The following is a 19,107-nucleotide window of genomic DNA, read 5'->3' on the forward strand; positions in this document are numbered from 1 at the left end:
AAAAGAAAACACATGTTATGTACTCATTGGTAAGTGGATAGTATCCAAAATCTAGGAATACCCAAGATACAACTCACAGACCATGTGAAACTCAAGATGAAGTAAGAACAAAGTGTAGATGCTTCAATCATTCTTAGAAGGAGGAACAAACTACTCAAGGAATGAAATATGGAGACAAAGCATGGAGCAGAGACTGAAGGAAAGGTCATTCAGAGACTGCCCCACCTGTGGATCCATCCCATATACAGACTCTAAACCCATACACTACTGTAGATGCCAAGAAGTATATACTGACAGGAGCCTCCTGATATACCTGTCCCCTGAGAGGCTATGCCAGAGCCTGGCAAATGCAGAGGCAGATGCTCAGAGCCAACCATTGGACTGAACACTGGGTCCCCAATGGAAGAGCTTGAGAAAGGACTGAAAGAGCTGAAGGGATTTGAAACCCATAGGAAGACCAACAATATCAAATAACCAGACACACACACACAAACACACACACACACAGCTCTCAGGAACTAAACCACCAACCAAAGATTACACATGGATGCACCCATGACTCCAGCCACATATGTAGCAGAAGATGGCCTTTTTGGACATCAATAGCAGGAGAGGCCAGACTGTGATTAACATCTGAAAAACACATTGACTGTACTCACCAGATTTGTTAAGTATACAATACACTGCCCATGGGAAATTGATGGTAAAGCAGTGGGTCTGTCTGGAAACATGAGCATAGGAGGAATATAGGCTACTTTAGGTTTATCTTCACTTAGGAAGTGTTACTCTGTACAATGAATATGTAGACAGTGTTTGTGCTACAGCGAGATTTTCTCACTTAAGAGTAAATTTTGGCAGTCTATGGACCATGCAGAATTGATACATATTTGCTCTGAAGGCTTTTTGGTTTTGTTTTGCAAACTGTGGTACAGATAACATCCAAGAAATGAGGAATGTCTGAAACACCTCCTACAGTGTGTGTGAGCATAAACCTGTCAGTATGTTGAGTCTGAGACACTTGCCCAAGGTATAATTTTCTTATTGCCTGGGATGGCTGCTTACCCAGCTATGCACTTAAGTGTCCACAAGAAGTCTGAGATTCTTCTGAGAAGTCCGAGACCATACTAGGATTTACAAAGTCTGTGAATGGCTGCGTCCCTGGCCACAGAACTTCCCTCCAAGCAGCTCTATAACTGAGTTTTCATGCATCTTCCTGTTAAATTCTTCTCTGAAGCTAGCTTGCTTTCCTCCTCCACACCTGGTATGTATTTAAGCTTTTTATCTTCAGGATACAGCCTTCAGTTCCACGTCTTGCCTTCCACTGTCACTTTCCTGCCTAGGAACAGGAAATCCACCTCCCTTTTAAACTTTGTATTTGAGGAGCAAGGGTATTTGCTCACCTAGCTTTGTCACTTTCCCTAGTCTGTGGAATCTGTTAGGTTTTGTTTCCTGTGCAGACAACTTCCCGTTTTCACCCACTCTTCCTTCCATGACAAGTTCCAAGTGTACTATTTTCTTTCCAGTCCATGGAAGAGATTGCTATTCCTGAGTGTCCCTATACCACCCACCACCTTGGACCTGAATTTGAAATTTTATTTTATCAAATGTATGTTTCATTATATTAGCCACATTTCGTTTGTTTGTTTTTCTCAAGCACCATCTTTATTCCTTCCTTTCCCTTCACTTTTTCCATTTTTATGAAACATTTCATTTGTATGTATTTATTATGGCATGATGTAATCTTGTGTGTGTGTTGTTATTGGTGTTTTGTTCTCCATCTTACAGGTACACAGAGTGACCTACATTTGGAGCTGATTGGACTATATTAGTGTGTCAGTTTACTATGTTTCACTTACTTTTCTATTTCTATTCTTATGCCTTTTTTCAGCTCATATTCTTCTTGTGATTTCCTCTTTCTAATATGCTTAAATAGAAAAAAACATACATTATTAAAGGCAATCTAGAGTCTCAGATTGTTATAAAAATATTCATGTGGACCATCTATGAGAGATCTCAGTGAGTCAGATCATCCTATTATTTTAGTTAAGTCCCTAGATATATGCCATACTTTCAAGTAGAACAGTAATATCTCTCAGTAAGGCAAATCCTAATTTGTATGTGGTATGGACTATGTTCCTGGCATAAGTTATTTAGTGTTTAGGAGTAAAACATCTCTAATCCGAACCTGTAGACCTATAATATCACTATACCCATTCACGGGGTTGTATGAATTATAATGCTCATATTTCTTCAAATACTACATCTTGGTTTGTTTTCTGTCTCTTGGTTTGTTTTAAAATCTATGCTAGACTAGAGTGAATGATATCTGTGTGTAATTTTTTGTAAGTCTCACTAGATTATGTTTAACAGTATTTTTTTTTGTTTCTCAGGAATATTTATACTTCCAGGATGTATTATTGGCCGATTTTTTGGAGGCTATATTGTTGACAAATTGCAAATGAATATTAAGAACAAATTGAAATTTATAACAACAGTATCTGTTATATCAATTGTGCTTTTCCTATTACTGATTTCTGTGAAGTGTGAAACAGCAAAATTTCCTGGAATCAATGAAAATTATGATGGGTAAATATATATTTGTAGGCTATATACTTTAGTCATCACTGAAGGGATATTTTCTATACTAATATCAGAAATTATATAATTAAATAACTTTGGGATATTAATCATACAAATAAAATGCCAAACATGTTTTTCTTCTTATATAAGGAGTAGATAGCTCATAGATATTATTTGTTTATTATGCATTTATTAGTAATTTATGATCAAAACTAGAAATTTATGTTAAGGTGTTCAAAATGTAACAGATTTTACTAAAATATCTGTAACTTAGTTTTACCTTGTGTTCTTGAACTGATGGGCCTATCTTGTAAACATCACAGAGTAGATTTGATGTATATGTGAGCATGCACATAAACACTTTAGATGAAATATCCAAAGTTCAAAGGGCTTGGCATGAGTTCATATTAAATATTGGACAACATAAAAGTAACTGTAAACCAAAGGACTAAGAAAATGAAATGATAAAAGGAAATGATAGCACTTTCAACTACAATGGGGTAGCATATGACAAACCACTGTTCAATAAATGCTACTGGAGCTGACCACAAGGCTATAAAACGTGATTTTAAAGTTACTTCTTTTTTTAAAATTTAATGTTGATTTTGTTTTGTTTTGTTTTGTTTTGTTTTACATATTCATTTTATGTCCTGCTCACTGCTCCTCCTCCCCAAGTCACTCCATCCCGCAGTCTTTACAACATCCCCCTTTCTCTTCTCCTCTGACCATTAGGCCCTCTCTTGGCACCCCTCCATCCCCCCCTTAGCATTACAAGTCTCTGTGTGGCTATGTAATTCTTCTCCCACAGAGGCAAGACATGGCAGCCCAGCTAGAAGAACATACCCCATGTATGGGCAACAGCATTTGGGATAGCCCCTGTTCCCGTTGCTCCAGACCTACATGAAGACCAGGCTGCACTTCTGCTACATATGTGCATGGAGGCCTAGGTCCAGCATGGGTATGTTCTTCGTTTGGTGATTTGTACTCAGAGAGAACCCCAAGGGTCCATGTTAATTGATTCTGTTGGTCTTCCTACAGAGTCCATATTCCCTTCGTGACCCACAATCCTTCCTCCTCTTCTTCAATAAGAGTGCTCAAGCTCCATCCATTCTTTAGCTGTGGGTGTCTGTATCTGTCTGAGACAGCTACTGGGCAGAGCTTCTTTCAGGACAAAATGCTCCTGTCTCTAAGCATAACAGTATCATTAGTAGTGGTATGGATTGGTGCTAGCCTATGGAGTGGGTTTGATGTTGGGCCGTTCTCTCAGGCTTTGCTCCATTCCCCATGCCTTCATTTCAGATAAAGTTTAGTTGAATGTTTTTTGGGTGTATTGGTGTCCCTATTCCTTCACTAGGGTTCCTGTGTGGCTAGAGCAGGTGGCCTCTTCAGCTTCCACATCCCCAAAGTTGTGAGTCATAGCTAAAGTCACCCCATTGATTCATGGGCACCTTCCTTATACCAGGTCTCTGCCACATCCTGGACCTCCTTACTCCTGTAAGTTGCAGATTTCAGTTCATTTGCATGGTCATCTAGCCATCTCTCCTGTCTTTCCCCACACATGATCCAGAACCCCCCATTACCATCCCTACCCCTCTTCCACCTAGTTCCCTCCCACCATCTGCCTCTTTTGGCTATTTTATTCCCCCTCTGAGTGAGATTCAAGCTTCCTCTCCTAGGTCTTCCTTCTTATTTAGCTTATTTCAGTCTGTGGAGTATAGCATGGTACATTCATTTTACAGCTAATATCCAAGTATAAGTGAATACATTACCATGCATGTCCTATTGAAACTGGAATACCTCACTCAGGATGATATTTCAAGCTCCGTCCATTTGCCTGCAAGATTCATGATGTTTTTGTTTTTAATAGCTGAAGCATTTTCGATTGTATAGATATACCACGTTTTCTTTATCTATTCTTCAGGTGGTGGACATTTAGGATGTTTCTCTCTTATGGCTATTATGAATAAAACTGTTATGAAAACAATCCAGCAAGTGACTTTCTGGGATGTTGGAGCATCATTTGGGTATATAATCAGGAGTGCTATTGCTGAGTCTTGAGGTAGAACTATTCCAAGTTTTCTGAGAAAACACCAAATTGATAGCTAAAGCAGTTGTACAACATTGTTCTCCCACCAGTAATGAAGAAGTTTCCCTCTTGCTCCACATCCTTGCCAGCACTTACTACCTCTTGAGTTATTAATCTTTGCCATTGTGATGGTTGCATGATAGAACTTCAAGTGTTGTTTTGATATGCATTTCCCTGATGACTAAGGACTTTGAACATTACTGTAAATGTTTCTTGGTCATTCAAGATTCCTCTGTTGAGAACTTTTTGTTTAGCTTTGTATACCCTTTTTTTAAATTGGATTATTTGGGTTATTGGTGTCTAACTTCTTAAGTTCTTTGCAAATTTTGGATATTAGCCCTCAGTCAGGTATAGGGTTGAAGATCCTTTCTCAATCTATAGTCTCCTGACATGTTCTATTGACAGTGTTCTTGCTTCACAAAAGCTTTGCCATTTCATGAGGTCTAATTTATCAAATTTTAATATTACAGTCTGAGAAGTTTTTGTTCAGTTCAGGAAATTTTCTCTTGCCCCAACCCTCTGTACCTCTCTCTCACTCACCCCAGTACCTGATCTTACCACCTCTTTTTTCCCTCATCCTCCTCTTTCCCTCCCAAGTCCCCTTTCCTCCACCTCCTGAGATTATCCTGTTCCTCTATGCAGGAATGAAGCATCCACACCCTGGTTGTCCTTCCACCTAAGCTCCATATGATCTGTGGGTTACATTGTAGGTATTCTGAGCATTTAGGCTAATATCTTCTTATCAAGTGAGTACATACCATGTGACATTTTGTGTCTGGGTTACCTCAGTCAGGATGATACTTTCTATTGCCATACATTTGCCTGCAAATATCATGAAGTCATTTTTTTAAAAAATAGCTGGGTAGTACTTCATTGTGTGAATATACCACATTTTCTGTATCCGTTCTTTTCTTGAGGGACATTCTTTTGTTTCCAGCTTCTGGCTATTATAAATCAGGCTGGTGATAGTGGAGCATCTTTTGTGGTTTTGCCTAGTAGTGATATAACTGGGTCATCAGGTAGAACTATTTGTAATTCTCTGAGAAACTGCCAGATTGATTTCTACAGTGGTTTTACCAGCTTGCAGCACCACCAGCAATAAAGAATTGTTCTTCTTGCTCCACATCCTCGCCAGCATCTGCTATTGCCTGTATTTTTGATCCTATCCATTCTGACTAGTGTGAGGTGGAATCTCAGGATCGTTTTGATTTGCATTTCCCTGACAACTAAGGATATTGAAATTTTTTTCAAGTGCTTCTCAGCCATTTGAGATTCTGTAGTTTTAGAATTCTCTGTTTAGCTCTGTACCTCGTTTTTAATATGGTTATTTGGTTCTCTGGAGTCTAAATTCTTCAGTTCTTTTGTGTATCAGTTATTATGTTGAGATCCTTGAACCACTTGGACTTGAGTTTTGTGTAGGATAATAAATATATGTCTATTTGTATTCTTCTTAAATATAGACATCTAGTTAGAGCAGCACCAATTATAGAAGTTGCTTTCATAATTTGTTTGTATGGTTTTGGATTCTTTTTCAAAAATTAAGTGTCCATAGGTATGTTGGTTTTTATTTGAGGCTTGGATTTCATTTTGTCGACCAGCATGTCTGTTTCTGTACCATTAACAAGCAATTTTTATCACTATTGCTCTGTAGTACAGCTTGAGGTCATTGTAGTACTGCAGAGGCAATTCATCTGGAAGTTCTTTATTGTTTAGGATTGTTTTGGCTATCCTGGGTTTTCTTTTTTCATATGAAGTTGAGAGTTGCTCTTTTAATGTCTATTAAAAGGTGTGTTGAGATTTTGATGGAGATTGCATTTAATCTGAAGATTGCTTTTGGTAAGATCGGTATTTTCATTATGGTGATCCTACCCATTCAAAATTATGGGAGATCTTTCTGTTTTATGATATTTTCTTGCTTATTTCTTCAGAGATGCGAAGTTCTTGTCATACAGATCCTACACTTAATATGTTATAGTTACATCAAAATATTTTACATTATTCATGACTATTGTAAAGGATCTTATTTCTGTACTTTCTTTCTTGACCAATTGTGTAAAGGAGGGCTGCTGAACTCTTGGAGTCAAGGACTCTGCTGAAAACTAAGCCACAGAGTGTAAAAGAGACATTGGAAAATATACAAAAGACATGTTTCTGATCATATACAACATTTAAGAGTGGTATATTAATAATGAGAAATGGCATACCAAAAAATGGACAAATAATTTGAAACAATTTCATCAAAAGTGATTACATGAACATGGAAAATATGCAGGTAGAAATTAATTCACTTCCATTAGTCATCAGGAAGCTGTCCCATATCAGAACGTGTAAATTAATGAAATCGTACCATTACAAAGTAATGTGGAGAACAGCTGAAGCTCCTACATACTGCTAGCAAATTTCAACCAGGAACTGAAGATATCCCTGCAGGTGTCATGAAATTAGAGAAATGAGCCACAAAGAGATTAGAGTAAAATTGCAGTTCTGGTTGACCTTGTCAACTGGGATCAAACTCTGGGGAGTCTGATGCCATTTTGTCTCTTCTCAAATTTTGTCCTCAAACTACTCATATGCCAGCCTTTACAACATCTGTTCACTGAACTCAAGTACATCACAATAAGTTTTACCATTCACTATACCCTTTCTATATTCACAATTCTTCTTCGGGATTCTCTTTCTCTCAAGCTAGGGCAGATTCTGTTCTCAGTGCATCTCTGTCCTTCATGTGTGAATTTATACATGAAGTCAGTTAACATAAGGCTCTGTGTTTTCTTTCAAACTTTAATCAGGTGCCTCCAGAAAGCAACCTAAAGAGAAGGTTAAAACCCTCAGTAGTGATAAGCCGATAAGATGATATTCAAATCGATTTTGCCACAATAACATAAATTTTGTTGGTTTAGTTTATGTACCACAAAACCTAAGTACTAATTTAAACATTGATTTGAAGAGCCATGGAACAGAATGCCCTCAATAAACTGAATGATCTGACCTCCATACATTTAATCAGCATCAGCTTAATTGATTTACCTCTTACTTTTAACTGTTCCTGTATGTGAAGTAGAGCTCTGTTGATAATTTTCTTTCATGAAGACACTGACACTGAGTTATTCTTAGTATGAGGGGAAATTTTCGCATGAAATCACCTTTGATATTGAATTATTCCTGCTTTGATGGAAAAACAACAAATAAAAAAACAAACAAAAAACAAAGCTCATGTTGCAGGTGCTGAGCTCTACCTACGATCACTTGGAACTCAGGTGTTGCTGCTCTCCACTACTGGGCTCTGACAGGAAGGGCTGACAGGAGGGAGGCAGCAGAGCTTTGAGTTCTGGTCAGATCATGAGGTGGGTGATCCTTGAACCTGTGAAGCTGGCCTGGAAGTTTGAGAGCTTTGGAGTCAATTCTGCATGCCTTGCCAATGTGTACCCAGCAGAAAATAATATAATCTATCCATCTCTCTGTCTATCTATCTATCTATCTATCTATCTATCTATCTATATCATCTATCTGAGTTTACACAAAAAAAAAATTTGATAGGGATTGGTTTCTCTCGCATGGGCTACTTTATCATTCATTATAGCTCTGAATGTTTTGGTCTTCTGGATCTTAAAAACGGTTTCAATAATTGTACAAAATGCTTTGTCACAAAGACTGAGAAGTTAGTTCCATGTTAGCACCACTCTTCCAAGAGTGGAGAACATTTTTCTGTGAGAGCCTCAAGTTTCCTAAAACCCTAAAATCAATTTAAAATATTTTTTCTTACATTCTCAAAGGATCTTGTGCTTCATGTTTTGGCCCACTTGAGGAGGACTTTGTAGATGTCATAGCAGGGAGAAAAAAGTGAACTCTTAATAAGTCAGAATGAAAACTTGGTACAGATTGACTTCAACAACCTGAAGCAAACTTCAAGGAGGTCTAATGTCAGGCTGTTTAATATTAAAACACAGCATTAAGGGGGAAAGTTTTTGGTGTAATAAAGTGCCCAGTGCACAAAGAAGCATAATTCATTTGAAACTCAACTCAGGATCTCTGTCAATTATCCCATGAAGATGGGTTCTAGCGATAAACTTCCAGTACTAGCTTATGGATATAAGGAAGGATCTAGTATAGTCATGATCATATATACACTAGATAGATTGTATTGGATACTAATCACCTCTGGTCTTGGTTGTGGGAGTTTTGGGGAACTGATGGCTATACAGGCAATATAAGGACCATTTAGATTACCTTTAGGTCTGGCTGAGAGAGCTAATTATGGTCTTCCCCAAAAGATAATGTAGATCAAATGGCTATTAGTCACTTCCAATTTGAAGATTTCTGGATAAGAGGAAAGGTAATAAGTCCAATCCTTTGAGAGAAAAATCTGTGTGTTTAATATGTCTGGTTTCCCTGGTGATCTGTGGTCACAAGAACTTTTGTGCTCCTAACAATAAGCCACTTTGGAAAAGTGACAGTTTTTTGAAAAAAAAAATTGAATAGGTAGCTAGAGAGGTGGTTTAGTGTTTAAAAGCACTTTGTATCATTCTGGAGGTCCAGGTTTGCTTTCAGATATCCACATGGAAGATCATAACTGTATTATTGCAACTCCAAATAAATCCAATGGCTTTCCTTTGCTTCCATGGGAACTGCACTCACATGATACATATACATATATTTGAGCAAAGCACATGCACATAAAATAATCCTAATATAGTTAGATTAACAACTTTCATACTATTTAAGTATTCTACTTTTACTACACAAGACTCCTGAAAACATATGTCCTTATAAGAACAAAGGTCATTACTGCAAAAGAAGCAAGGAAAATATAAGTATCGTGTGATTACAGTTTATAAAATCCCAACAAGTGAACAGGAACAGAGTACCAATAAGTTATAATGTGTAAGTAATTAAGTAGTAAATTGATAAAGTAAATCTTTGAAAGGGGGAGGGTGTCAGCCCATTTTAGGTGATGATGATTTTGTTTGTTAAATACTCTGATGAAAATTTTATGACAGCATAAAAATAATTCAAATGGTACATATTTCAAGATTTATTTATGTTCAGTTTATGTGACTGAGTATTCACTGGCATGTTTATTTATGCACCATATATATGCCTGGTGTCTAGTGAGACCATAAGAGGGCATCAGACTCCCTGGAATTGGAGTTATAGATGGTGTGAACTGGCATGTGCATGTTGGGAATGGGATTTTGCTCCTCTGAAAGACCAGGATATATTCTTAAGAGCTAAGTCATTGCTCCAGGTCTATCAATTGGTACATTCATGTGTGTTTATTATGGTTCTATACCTTAGTAAATATTTGAAAAAAAATTCAAAATGCATACTTATGGATAGTGTGGATACATTGATGTACACATTAACAATTTAAATAATGGTATTATAATTGTGTTTAATCTCAACTTCACAGATTTGGTATGATTGGAAGCCTAAAAGCTCCATGCAATGAGAAATGTGGTTGTACAACTTCTGCCTATAATTCTGTATGTGGACGAGATGAAAAACAATATTTCTCTCCCTGCTTTGCAGGGTGCCATGCTTCTAAAAACCTAAGGAAAGAAAAGGTAGAGATATTCTTGCTGTTTTTTCTTCTCTAGTAAATTTCACAATTTGTACATGGTGACTAGACTTTACTCGTAGGTCTCTAAAATTTTGCTTAGTTCTCTTTACTTTTAATTTTAAGCACATGGAAATAAAACCTAATTTTTGTTTACCAAATTCCCCCTTCAGCAGCATTCACTGAACTTTGATCACAATCTTTCACACAACAACAGCTTGCCCAGTGTTATCCTGTGAGTCACCTTTCTTTCAAATGTCCCTTCTGCTGAGATTCAAAATGCCTACTCTACATTTTACTGATATTTCCTATTTTTGCTCCACTGCAAGTCAGATATGGAGATGACTTTTTAAAATGGAGGTTTGCAAAGCCAGTGCTCTACCACTGAGCTCATCCCCACCCAGTTCCCAATTTTTTGATTCTGCACCAGAACTTACTATATATATATATATATATATATATATATATATATATATAGTACTCTCTCTCTCTCTCTATATATATATATATATATATATATATATATATATATAGTATATATGTCAAAAACATATCTGACATTATAGAAAACTACAAGCTATAGAGAACTCACATAAATGAGAGAAATATAAATTAATTGAATTGAATGTGCTAAAAACTCATTACTTATCTCATGGCAGTGACTTGAACCTTCTTTCTTCCAGGAATTCTGCCACTACTCAAAACGAATTTCTTTTTTCTTAGTCCTTGTTCTGTTGCAGAGAGCAATTGCCTATTCTACCACTTATATAAATTTATGAGGCACTCTTATTTTAATTTTGTGTGTATGCATGTTTTGATGTATGTACCTGGTTGTGTGTGTGTGTGTGTGTGTGTGTGGTTTTGTGTATGTGTGCACATGTAAAGGATGCCTGCTTATGCATAATGGTATTTGATCAGATACCATATCCTCCATTACTAGCAGTTGCCACTAGGGTCATCCTCACAGATTCCAAGAATCCTCCACTGGACTATTTCAATAACACCCCCAATGCTCCTGATTTTTAGTTTTGTCTCGCCAAAAGTCTTCTTTCACTCCCTTCCCATCTGATTGATTCCTCTTGCTCCTGTCTTCGTCTACAGGCAGTTTACAAGCAAGTATCTTTTCTTTCTCCTTCCCAAGGAGATCAATTAATCTGTGTTAGAGTTCCAATTTTTATCTAAACTTTTAGAATCTGTGAATTGTAGCTTGCTTATCATTTACTTAATGCTAGTATACACTTATAAATAAGTACATAACATGCTTCTCCATCTTGTATATGTTACCTCACACATGTATTTTTAGTACTTTTCATTTGCCAACAAATTTCATGATGTCACCTTTTTTCACTGCTAAGAAATACATACTCCATTGTGTAAATGTGCCACATATCCTTTATTCTGTTGAGTATTAACTAGCTTAGTTGCAACATCTGGCTATTATGTATAAACCCACAATGAACATAGTTGAGCAATTTTCCCTGTGGTAGGCTGGAGCATATTTTTTGTATTATTCCTTTTAGTGATTGGGACAGATGAAATTTCATAGTTGTTTTGATATGTATTTCCCCAATGGCTAAGAATCTTGAACATTTCTTTATGTGTATCTCAGCCATTTGAGATTCCTTTACTGAAAATTATCTGTTTAGATGTGTACAACATTTTTAATTGGATTATTTTTGGTTTTTAAACCTAATTGAGTATCTTATGTATTTTGAATAGTAGAACTTTATTGGATGTGGAGTTCATAAAAATCTCTTAAAATTCTGTAGGCTTCTACTTTTTGGTTTCCTTTTTCATACAGAAATGTTTTGGTTACCTGAGGTGTCATTTATTAACTGATGATATAAGTGACTACACTATCAGTGTTCGGTTCAGAATGTCGTCTCCTGTATCAATGCATTCAAGGATGTTCCACTTTTCTTTTATGAGATGTAATGTGTCTTGGTTTATGTATGGATCTTTGATCCACTTGGAACATTCATTGATGGTTCTTTAATTTTTCCAGTGTGTATTTCTGGCTTCTTTGTCAAAAATAAGGTTTTTGTAGTTGTTTGAATTCATGTCTGGGTCTTCAATTTGATTCCATTGATCAATGGGTCTTTCTTATACCAAAAGCATGCAGTTTATATTTCTATAGCTCTGTAGTACATTTAAAATCATAGATAGAGATACCTCCAGTAGTTCTTTCATTTCTTAGGACTATTATAGCTATACTCTGTTGTTGTATTGCCATATGAAGTTGAGAACTGTTTTTCCCACTTATATAAATAATTATGTTGGATATATGATGGGAATAGCATTGAATATGTAGATTGATTTCTATTGGTAGAATTGTCATTTTATACCTTGTTAACTCTACTGATTTGGGAGCATGGGAGATTTTTCCATCCTCTGATATTTTCATCAACTTTTTTCTTAAAAACTTGAAATTCTTAACATAAAAGCCTTTCACTGGTTTGGTTAGACTTACATCAAGATATATTGATACCAAAATCAGTTTGATGGTTCCTCAGAAAAATTGGACATACTACTACATGAGGACCCACCTATACAACTCGTGGGTATATATCCAGAAGATGCTCCAACATGTAATAAAGACACCTGCTCCACTATGTTCATAGCAGCCTTATTTATAATATCCAGGAGCTGGAAAGTACCCAGATGTCTTTCAACAGAGGAATGGATATAGAAAATGTGGTACATTTACACAATGGAGAAATACTCAGCTATTAAAAAGGATGAATTCATGAAATTCTTAGGCAAATGGATAGAACTAGAAAATATCATCCTGCATGAGGTAACCCAATCACAAAGGAACACACATGATATGCACTCACTGATAAAGTGGATCTTAGCCCAGAATCTCAGAATACCCCAGATACAATTTCACAAACCACATGAATCTCAAGAAGGAAGACCAAAGTTTTTGATGCTTTTTAGAAAGGGGAACAAAATACCCATGAAGGAGTTACAGAGATAAAGTGTGGAGCAGAAACTAAAGGAATGACCATCCAGAGGCTGTCCCATGAGGGAATCCATTCTATATACATTCACCATACCCAGACACTATTGTGGATGCCAACAAGAGCTTGCTGACAGAAGCCTGTTATAGCTGTCTCCTGAGAGGCTCTTCCAGTTCCTGACAAATACAGAAGTGGATGCTCTCACCTAATCATTGGACTGAGCACAGGGTTCCCAGTGGAGGAGCTAAAAAAAGGATCAAACATTTAAAGGGGTTTGCAGACCCATAGGAGGATCCACGATATGAACTAACCAGTACTGCCAGAGCTCTCAGGGACTAAACAACCTACCAAAAAGTACTCATGATGGAACCCATGTCTCCATCCGCATATGTAGCAGAGGATGGCCTTGTCAGTCATCAATGGGAGGAGAAGCCCTTGGTCCTGTGAAGGCTCGATGCCCCAGTGTAGGGGAATGCCAGGTCCAGGAAGCAGGAATGGGTTGGTTGTGGAGCAGGGGGAGTGGGAAGGGGATAGGGCATTTTTGGAGGGAAAAATCAGGAAAGGATATAACATTTGAGATGTAAATAAATAAATGCCTTCCAGTCAGTGCCAGCACCAGGTCACCTAGGGCGCAGGGTCAGTGGCCACACCCACAGGCCTCAGAGGACTCTCCACACTATCTGAGGATCACTGGTGAGCAGAACACAATATCAGTTCAAATCCAATCGCGCAGGACCTGAGACAGCAGTAGGGAAACAGAAAACCAGCCTGACCAGGGGCACAAGTCCCTTCCTGTAGGCACCAGCACCAGGTCACCTTGGGAGAGGAATCGGCAGATACCCTCACAGTCCCCAGAGGACTCTCCACATGATCATAGGATCACTGGTGAGTGGGACACAACATCAGTTCCAATCCAATTGTGACAGGCCTGTGAGAACAGGAGCCCTTCCTGACCAGAGGCTCCAGTTCCCTTTGATGAGTTCTGGTTTACCTTGATTTCGAACAGAACAGACAGCTCAGTGTTCCTCAAAGGAGACACCATTTCCAGGCACTGTAACACGCCCAGGATCTTAGGACAACAGGATCCCAGAATAACAGGAGTTGGGTCACACCAGTATTTCAGGGTATCAGAAGAGCTTGACTGCCAAGAACTCTGACACACCCAGAATCTCAGGTTCACAGGAGCCCACAATCAAAGGATCACAGAAAAAGCTGGACTCTGAGGAGTCCTGAATCAACTGGGATTATAGGAAGGACAGGCTACAACCATATATATTGAGGGCAGCAAGCACTTGATATAATCAGATGGCAGGGGTCAGGCATAAGAACATAAACAACAGAAACGAAGGTTACTTGGCATTATCAGAACCAAACTTCCCCACCATAGCAAGTCCTGCATATACCATCACACCAGAAAATCAAGATATGGATATAAAGTCACTTCTCATGAAGATGGTGGAGGACTTTAAGAAGGAAATACAGGTAAACAGCTAGAAGCATTTAAAGAGGAAATACAAAAATCCCTTAGAGAGTTACAGGAAAACACTACCAACTAGGTGATGGAATTGAACAAAACCATCCAGGATCTAAAAATGGAATTAGAAACAATAAAGAAAACTCAAGCTGGGTGTGGTGGCGCACGCCTTTAATCCCAGCACTCCAGAGACAGAGGCAGGTAGATTTCTAAGTTGGAGACCAGCTTGGTCTACAAAGTGAGTTCCAGGAGAGCCATGGCTATACAAAGAAACCCTGTCTCAAAAAAACAAAAACAAAAAACAAAATAAAAACAAACACAACAAAAAAGAAAGAAAAAACACAAAGGGAGACAGCTCTGGAGATAGAAACCCTAGGAAAGAAATCTGGAACCATAGATGCAAGCATCAGCAACAGAATATAAGAGGTGCAAGAGAGAATCTCAGGTGCAGAAGATTCCATAGAGAACATGGACACAACAATCAATGAAAATGCAAAATGCAAAAAGATCCTAACTCAAAATATTCAGGAAATGCAGGACACAATGAGAAGATCAAACCTACGAATAATAGTAGTAGATTCGAATGAAGATTTTCAATTTAAAGGGCCAGTAAATATCTTCAACAAAATTATAGAAGAAAACGTCCAATACCTAAAGAAAGAGATGACCATGAACATATAAGAAGCCTACAGAATTCCAAATAGACTGGACTAGAAAGGAAATTCCACCAGACACATAATAATCAGAACAACAAATGCATTAAATAAAGATAGAATATTAAAAGCAGTAAGGGAAAAAGGTCAAGTAACATATAAAAGCAGACCTATAAGAATTACACCAGATTTTTCACCAGAGACTATGAAAGCCAGAAGATCCTGGAAAGATGTTATACAGACACTAAGAGAACACAAATGCCAGCCCAGGCTACTTGACCCAGCCAAACTTTCAATTACCATAGATGGAAACACCAAAGTATTCCACAACAAAAACAAATTCACAGATTATCTTTCCACGAGTCCAGCCCTTCAAAGGATAATAACAGAAAAAATCCAATACAAGGAAGGAAACCACTTCCTAGAAAAAGCAAGAAAGTTATCCTTCAACAAACCTTAAAAAAGAGAGTCACAAGAACAGAATGCCAAATTTAACAACAAATATAATAGGAAGCAACAATTACTTTTCCTTAATATCTCTTAATATCAATGGAATCAACTCCCCAATAAAAAGACATAGACTAACAGACTGGCTACACAAACAGGACCTAATATGTTGCTGCTTACAAGAAACCCATCTCAGGGAAAAAGACAGACACTACCTCAGAGTGAAAGGCTAGGAAACAATTTTCTAAGCAAATTATCTGAAGAAACAAGCCATTATAATATCAAATAAAATCAACTTCCAACCCAAAGTCATAAAAAAAGACAAGGGGGCACTTCATACTCATCAAAGGTAAAATCTTCCAAGAGGAACTCTCAATTCTGAATATCTATGCTCCAAAGACAAGGGCAGCCACATTCATTAAAGAAATTTTAGTAAACCTCAAAGCACACATTGCACCTCACACAATAATAGTGGGAGACTTCAACACACCACTTTCATCAATATACAGATCATGGAAACAGAAACTAAACAGGGACACAGTGAAACTAACAGAAGTTATGAAACAAATGGATCTAACAGATATCTACAGACCATTTTATCCTAAAACAAAAGGATATACCTTCTTCTCAGCACCTCATGGTACCTTCTCCAAAACAGACCATATAATTGGTCACAAAGGAGGCCTCAGCAGATGCAAAAATATTGAAATTGTCCCATGCATCCTATCAGATCACCACAGACTAAGGCTGATCTTCAATAACAACATAAATAATAGAAAGCCAACATTCATGTGGAAACTGAACACACTCTTCTCAATGATACTTCGGTCAAGTTAGGAATAAAGAAATTAAGGACTTTTTAGAGTTTAATGAAAATGAAGCCACAACATACCCAAACTTATGGGACACAATGAAAGCATTTCTAAGAGAAAAACTCATACCCCTGAGTGCCTCCAAAAAGAAAATAGAGACAGCACACACTAGCAGCTTGACAACATACCTAAAAGCTCTAGAACAAAAGGAAGCAAATTCAACCAAGAGGAGTAGACTCCAGGAAATAATCAAGTCAGGGGCAAAATCAACCAAGTTGAAACAAGAAGAACTATTCAGAGAATCAACCAAACCAGGAGCTGGTTCTTTGAGAAAATCAACAAGATAGATAAACCCTTAGCCAGACACACTAAAGAGCACAGGGACAGCATCCTAATTAACAAAATCAGAAATGAAAAGGAAAACATAAAAACAGATCCTGAAGAAATCCAAAACACATTCAGATCCTTCTACAAAAGGCTATACTCAACAAGACTGGAGAACCTGGATGAAATGGACAAATTTCTAGACAGATACCAAGAACCAAAGTTAAACCAGGATCAGGTTAATGATCTAAACAGTCCTATATCCCCTAAAGAAATAGAAACAGTCATTAATAGTCTCCGAACCAAAAAAAGGCCAAGACCAGATGGGTTTAGTGCAGAGTTTTATCAGACATTGAAAGAAGATCTAATTCTAATTCTTCACAAACTATTCCACAAAATAGGAGCAGAATGTACTCTACCCAACTCATTCTATGAAGCCACAATTACTCTGATACCTAAACCAAAAAAAGACCCAACAAAGATAGAGAACTTCAGACCAATTTCCCTTATGAATATCGATGCAAAAATCCTCAATAAAGTTCTTGCTAACTGAATCCAAGAACACATCAAAACAATCATCCATCCTGACCAAGTAGGTTTCATCCCAGGGATGCAGGGATGGTTCAATATATGGAAATCCATCAACGTAATCCAGAATATAAACAAACTCAAAGACAAAAACCACATGATCATCTCGTTAGATGCGGAAAAAGCATTTGACAAGATCCAACACCCATTCATGATAAAAGTCTTGGAAAGATCAGAAATTCAAGGCCCATACCTAAACATGATAAAAACAATCTACAGCAAACCAGTAGCCAACATCAAAGTAAATGGAGAGACACTGGAAGCAAATCCACTAAAATCAGGGACTAGACAAGGCTGCCTATTTTCTCCCTACCTATTCAATATAGTACTTGAAGTCCTAGCCAGAGCAATTAGACAACAATAGGAGGTCAAGGGGATACAAATTGGAAAGGAAAAAGTCAAAATATTACTATTTGCAGATGATATGATAGTATATATAAGTGATCCTAAAAATTCCACCAGAGATTTCCTAAACCTGATAAACAGCTTCGGTGAAGTATCTGGATATAAAATTAACTCAAGCAAATCAATGGCCTTTCTCTACACAAAGGATAAACAGGATGAGAAAAAGTTAGGGAAACAATACCCTTCACAATATTCACAAATAATATAAAATACCTTGGTGTGACTCTAACTAAGGAAGTGAACGATCTGTATGACAAGAACTTCATGTCTCTAAAGAAAGAAATTAAAGAAAATCTCAGAAGATGGAAAGATCTCCCATGCTCATGGATTGGCAGGATCAATATAGTAAAAATGGCTATCTTGCAGAAAGCAATCTACAGATTCAATGCAATCCCCATCAAAATTCCAACTCAATTCTTCAGAGAATTAGAAAGGGTAATTTGCAAATTCATCTGGAATAACAAAAAACCTAGGGTAGCAAAAACTCTTCTCAAGGATAAAAGAACCTCTGGTGGAATGACCATGCCTGACCTAAAGCTCTACTACAGAGCAATTGTGATGATAAAAAACAAACAAACAAACAGTATGGTACTGGTATAGCAACAGACAGGTAGACCAATGGAATAGAATTGAAGACCCAGAAATGAACCCACACACCTATGGTCACTTGATCTTTTACAAGGGAGCTAAAACCATCCAGTGGTAAAAAGCATTTTCATCAAATGGTGCTGGCACAACTGGCAGTTATCATGTAGAATAATGTGAATTGATCCTTTCTTATCTCCTTGTACTAAGGTCAAATCTAAGTGGATCAAGGAACTCCACATAAAACCAGAGACACTGAAACGTATAGAAGAGAAAGTGGGGAAAAACCTCGAAGATATGGGCACAGGGGGAAAATTCCTGAATAGAACAGCAATGGCTTGTGCTGTAAGATCAAGAATCGACAAATAGAACCTCATAAAATTGCAAAGCTTCCGTAAGGCAAAAGACACTGTCAATAAGACAAAAATGTCACCAACAGATTTGGGAAAGGATCTGTACCAATCCTAAATCAGATAGGAGACTAAGATCCAATATATATAAATAACTCAAGAAGATGGACTCCAGAAAATCAAATAATGCCATTAAAAAATGGGGCACAGAGCTAAACAAAGAATTCTCAACTGAGGAATACAGAATGGCTGAGAAGGACCTGAAAAAATGTTCAATATCCTT

General features: G+C 37.4%; 1 protein-coding gene across 4 annotated transcripts in view; it reads left to right on the top strand.

The window, feature by feature from the left end:
• The window catches only part of LOC110297693 (solute carrier organic anion transporter family member 6C1-like), a 113,519-nt gene that overhangs the window by 71,563 nt on the left and 22,849 nt on the right, over nt 1-19,107 (top strand). For all 4 annotated transcript variants that reach the window (XM_021166614.2, XM_021166623.2, XM_021166641.2 and 1 more), the window contains exons 8-9: nt 2,391-2,586; nt 10,077-10,230. In XM_021166614.2, coding sequence (XP_021022273.1) covers nt 2,391-2,586; nt 10,077-10,230 — 350 coding nt within the window. The remainder of the gene's footprint in view (nt 1-2,390; nt 2,587-10,076; nt 10,231-19,107) is intronic.

The sequence above is a fragment of the Mus caroli genome, unplaced genomic scaffold, assembly GCF_978045245.1.
Source record: "Mus caroli unplaced genomic scaffold, Mus_caroli_1 scaffold_1, whole genome shotgun sequence".
Lineage (NCBI taxonomy): Eukaryota > Metazoa > Chordata > Mammalia > Rodentia > Muridae > Mus > Mus caroli.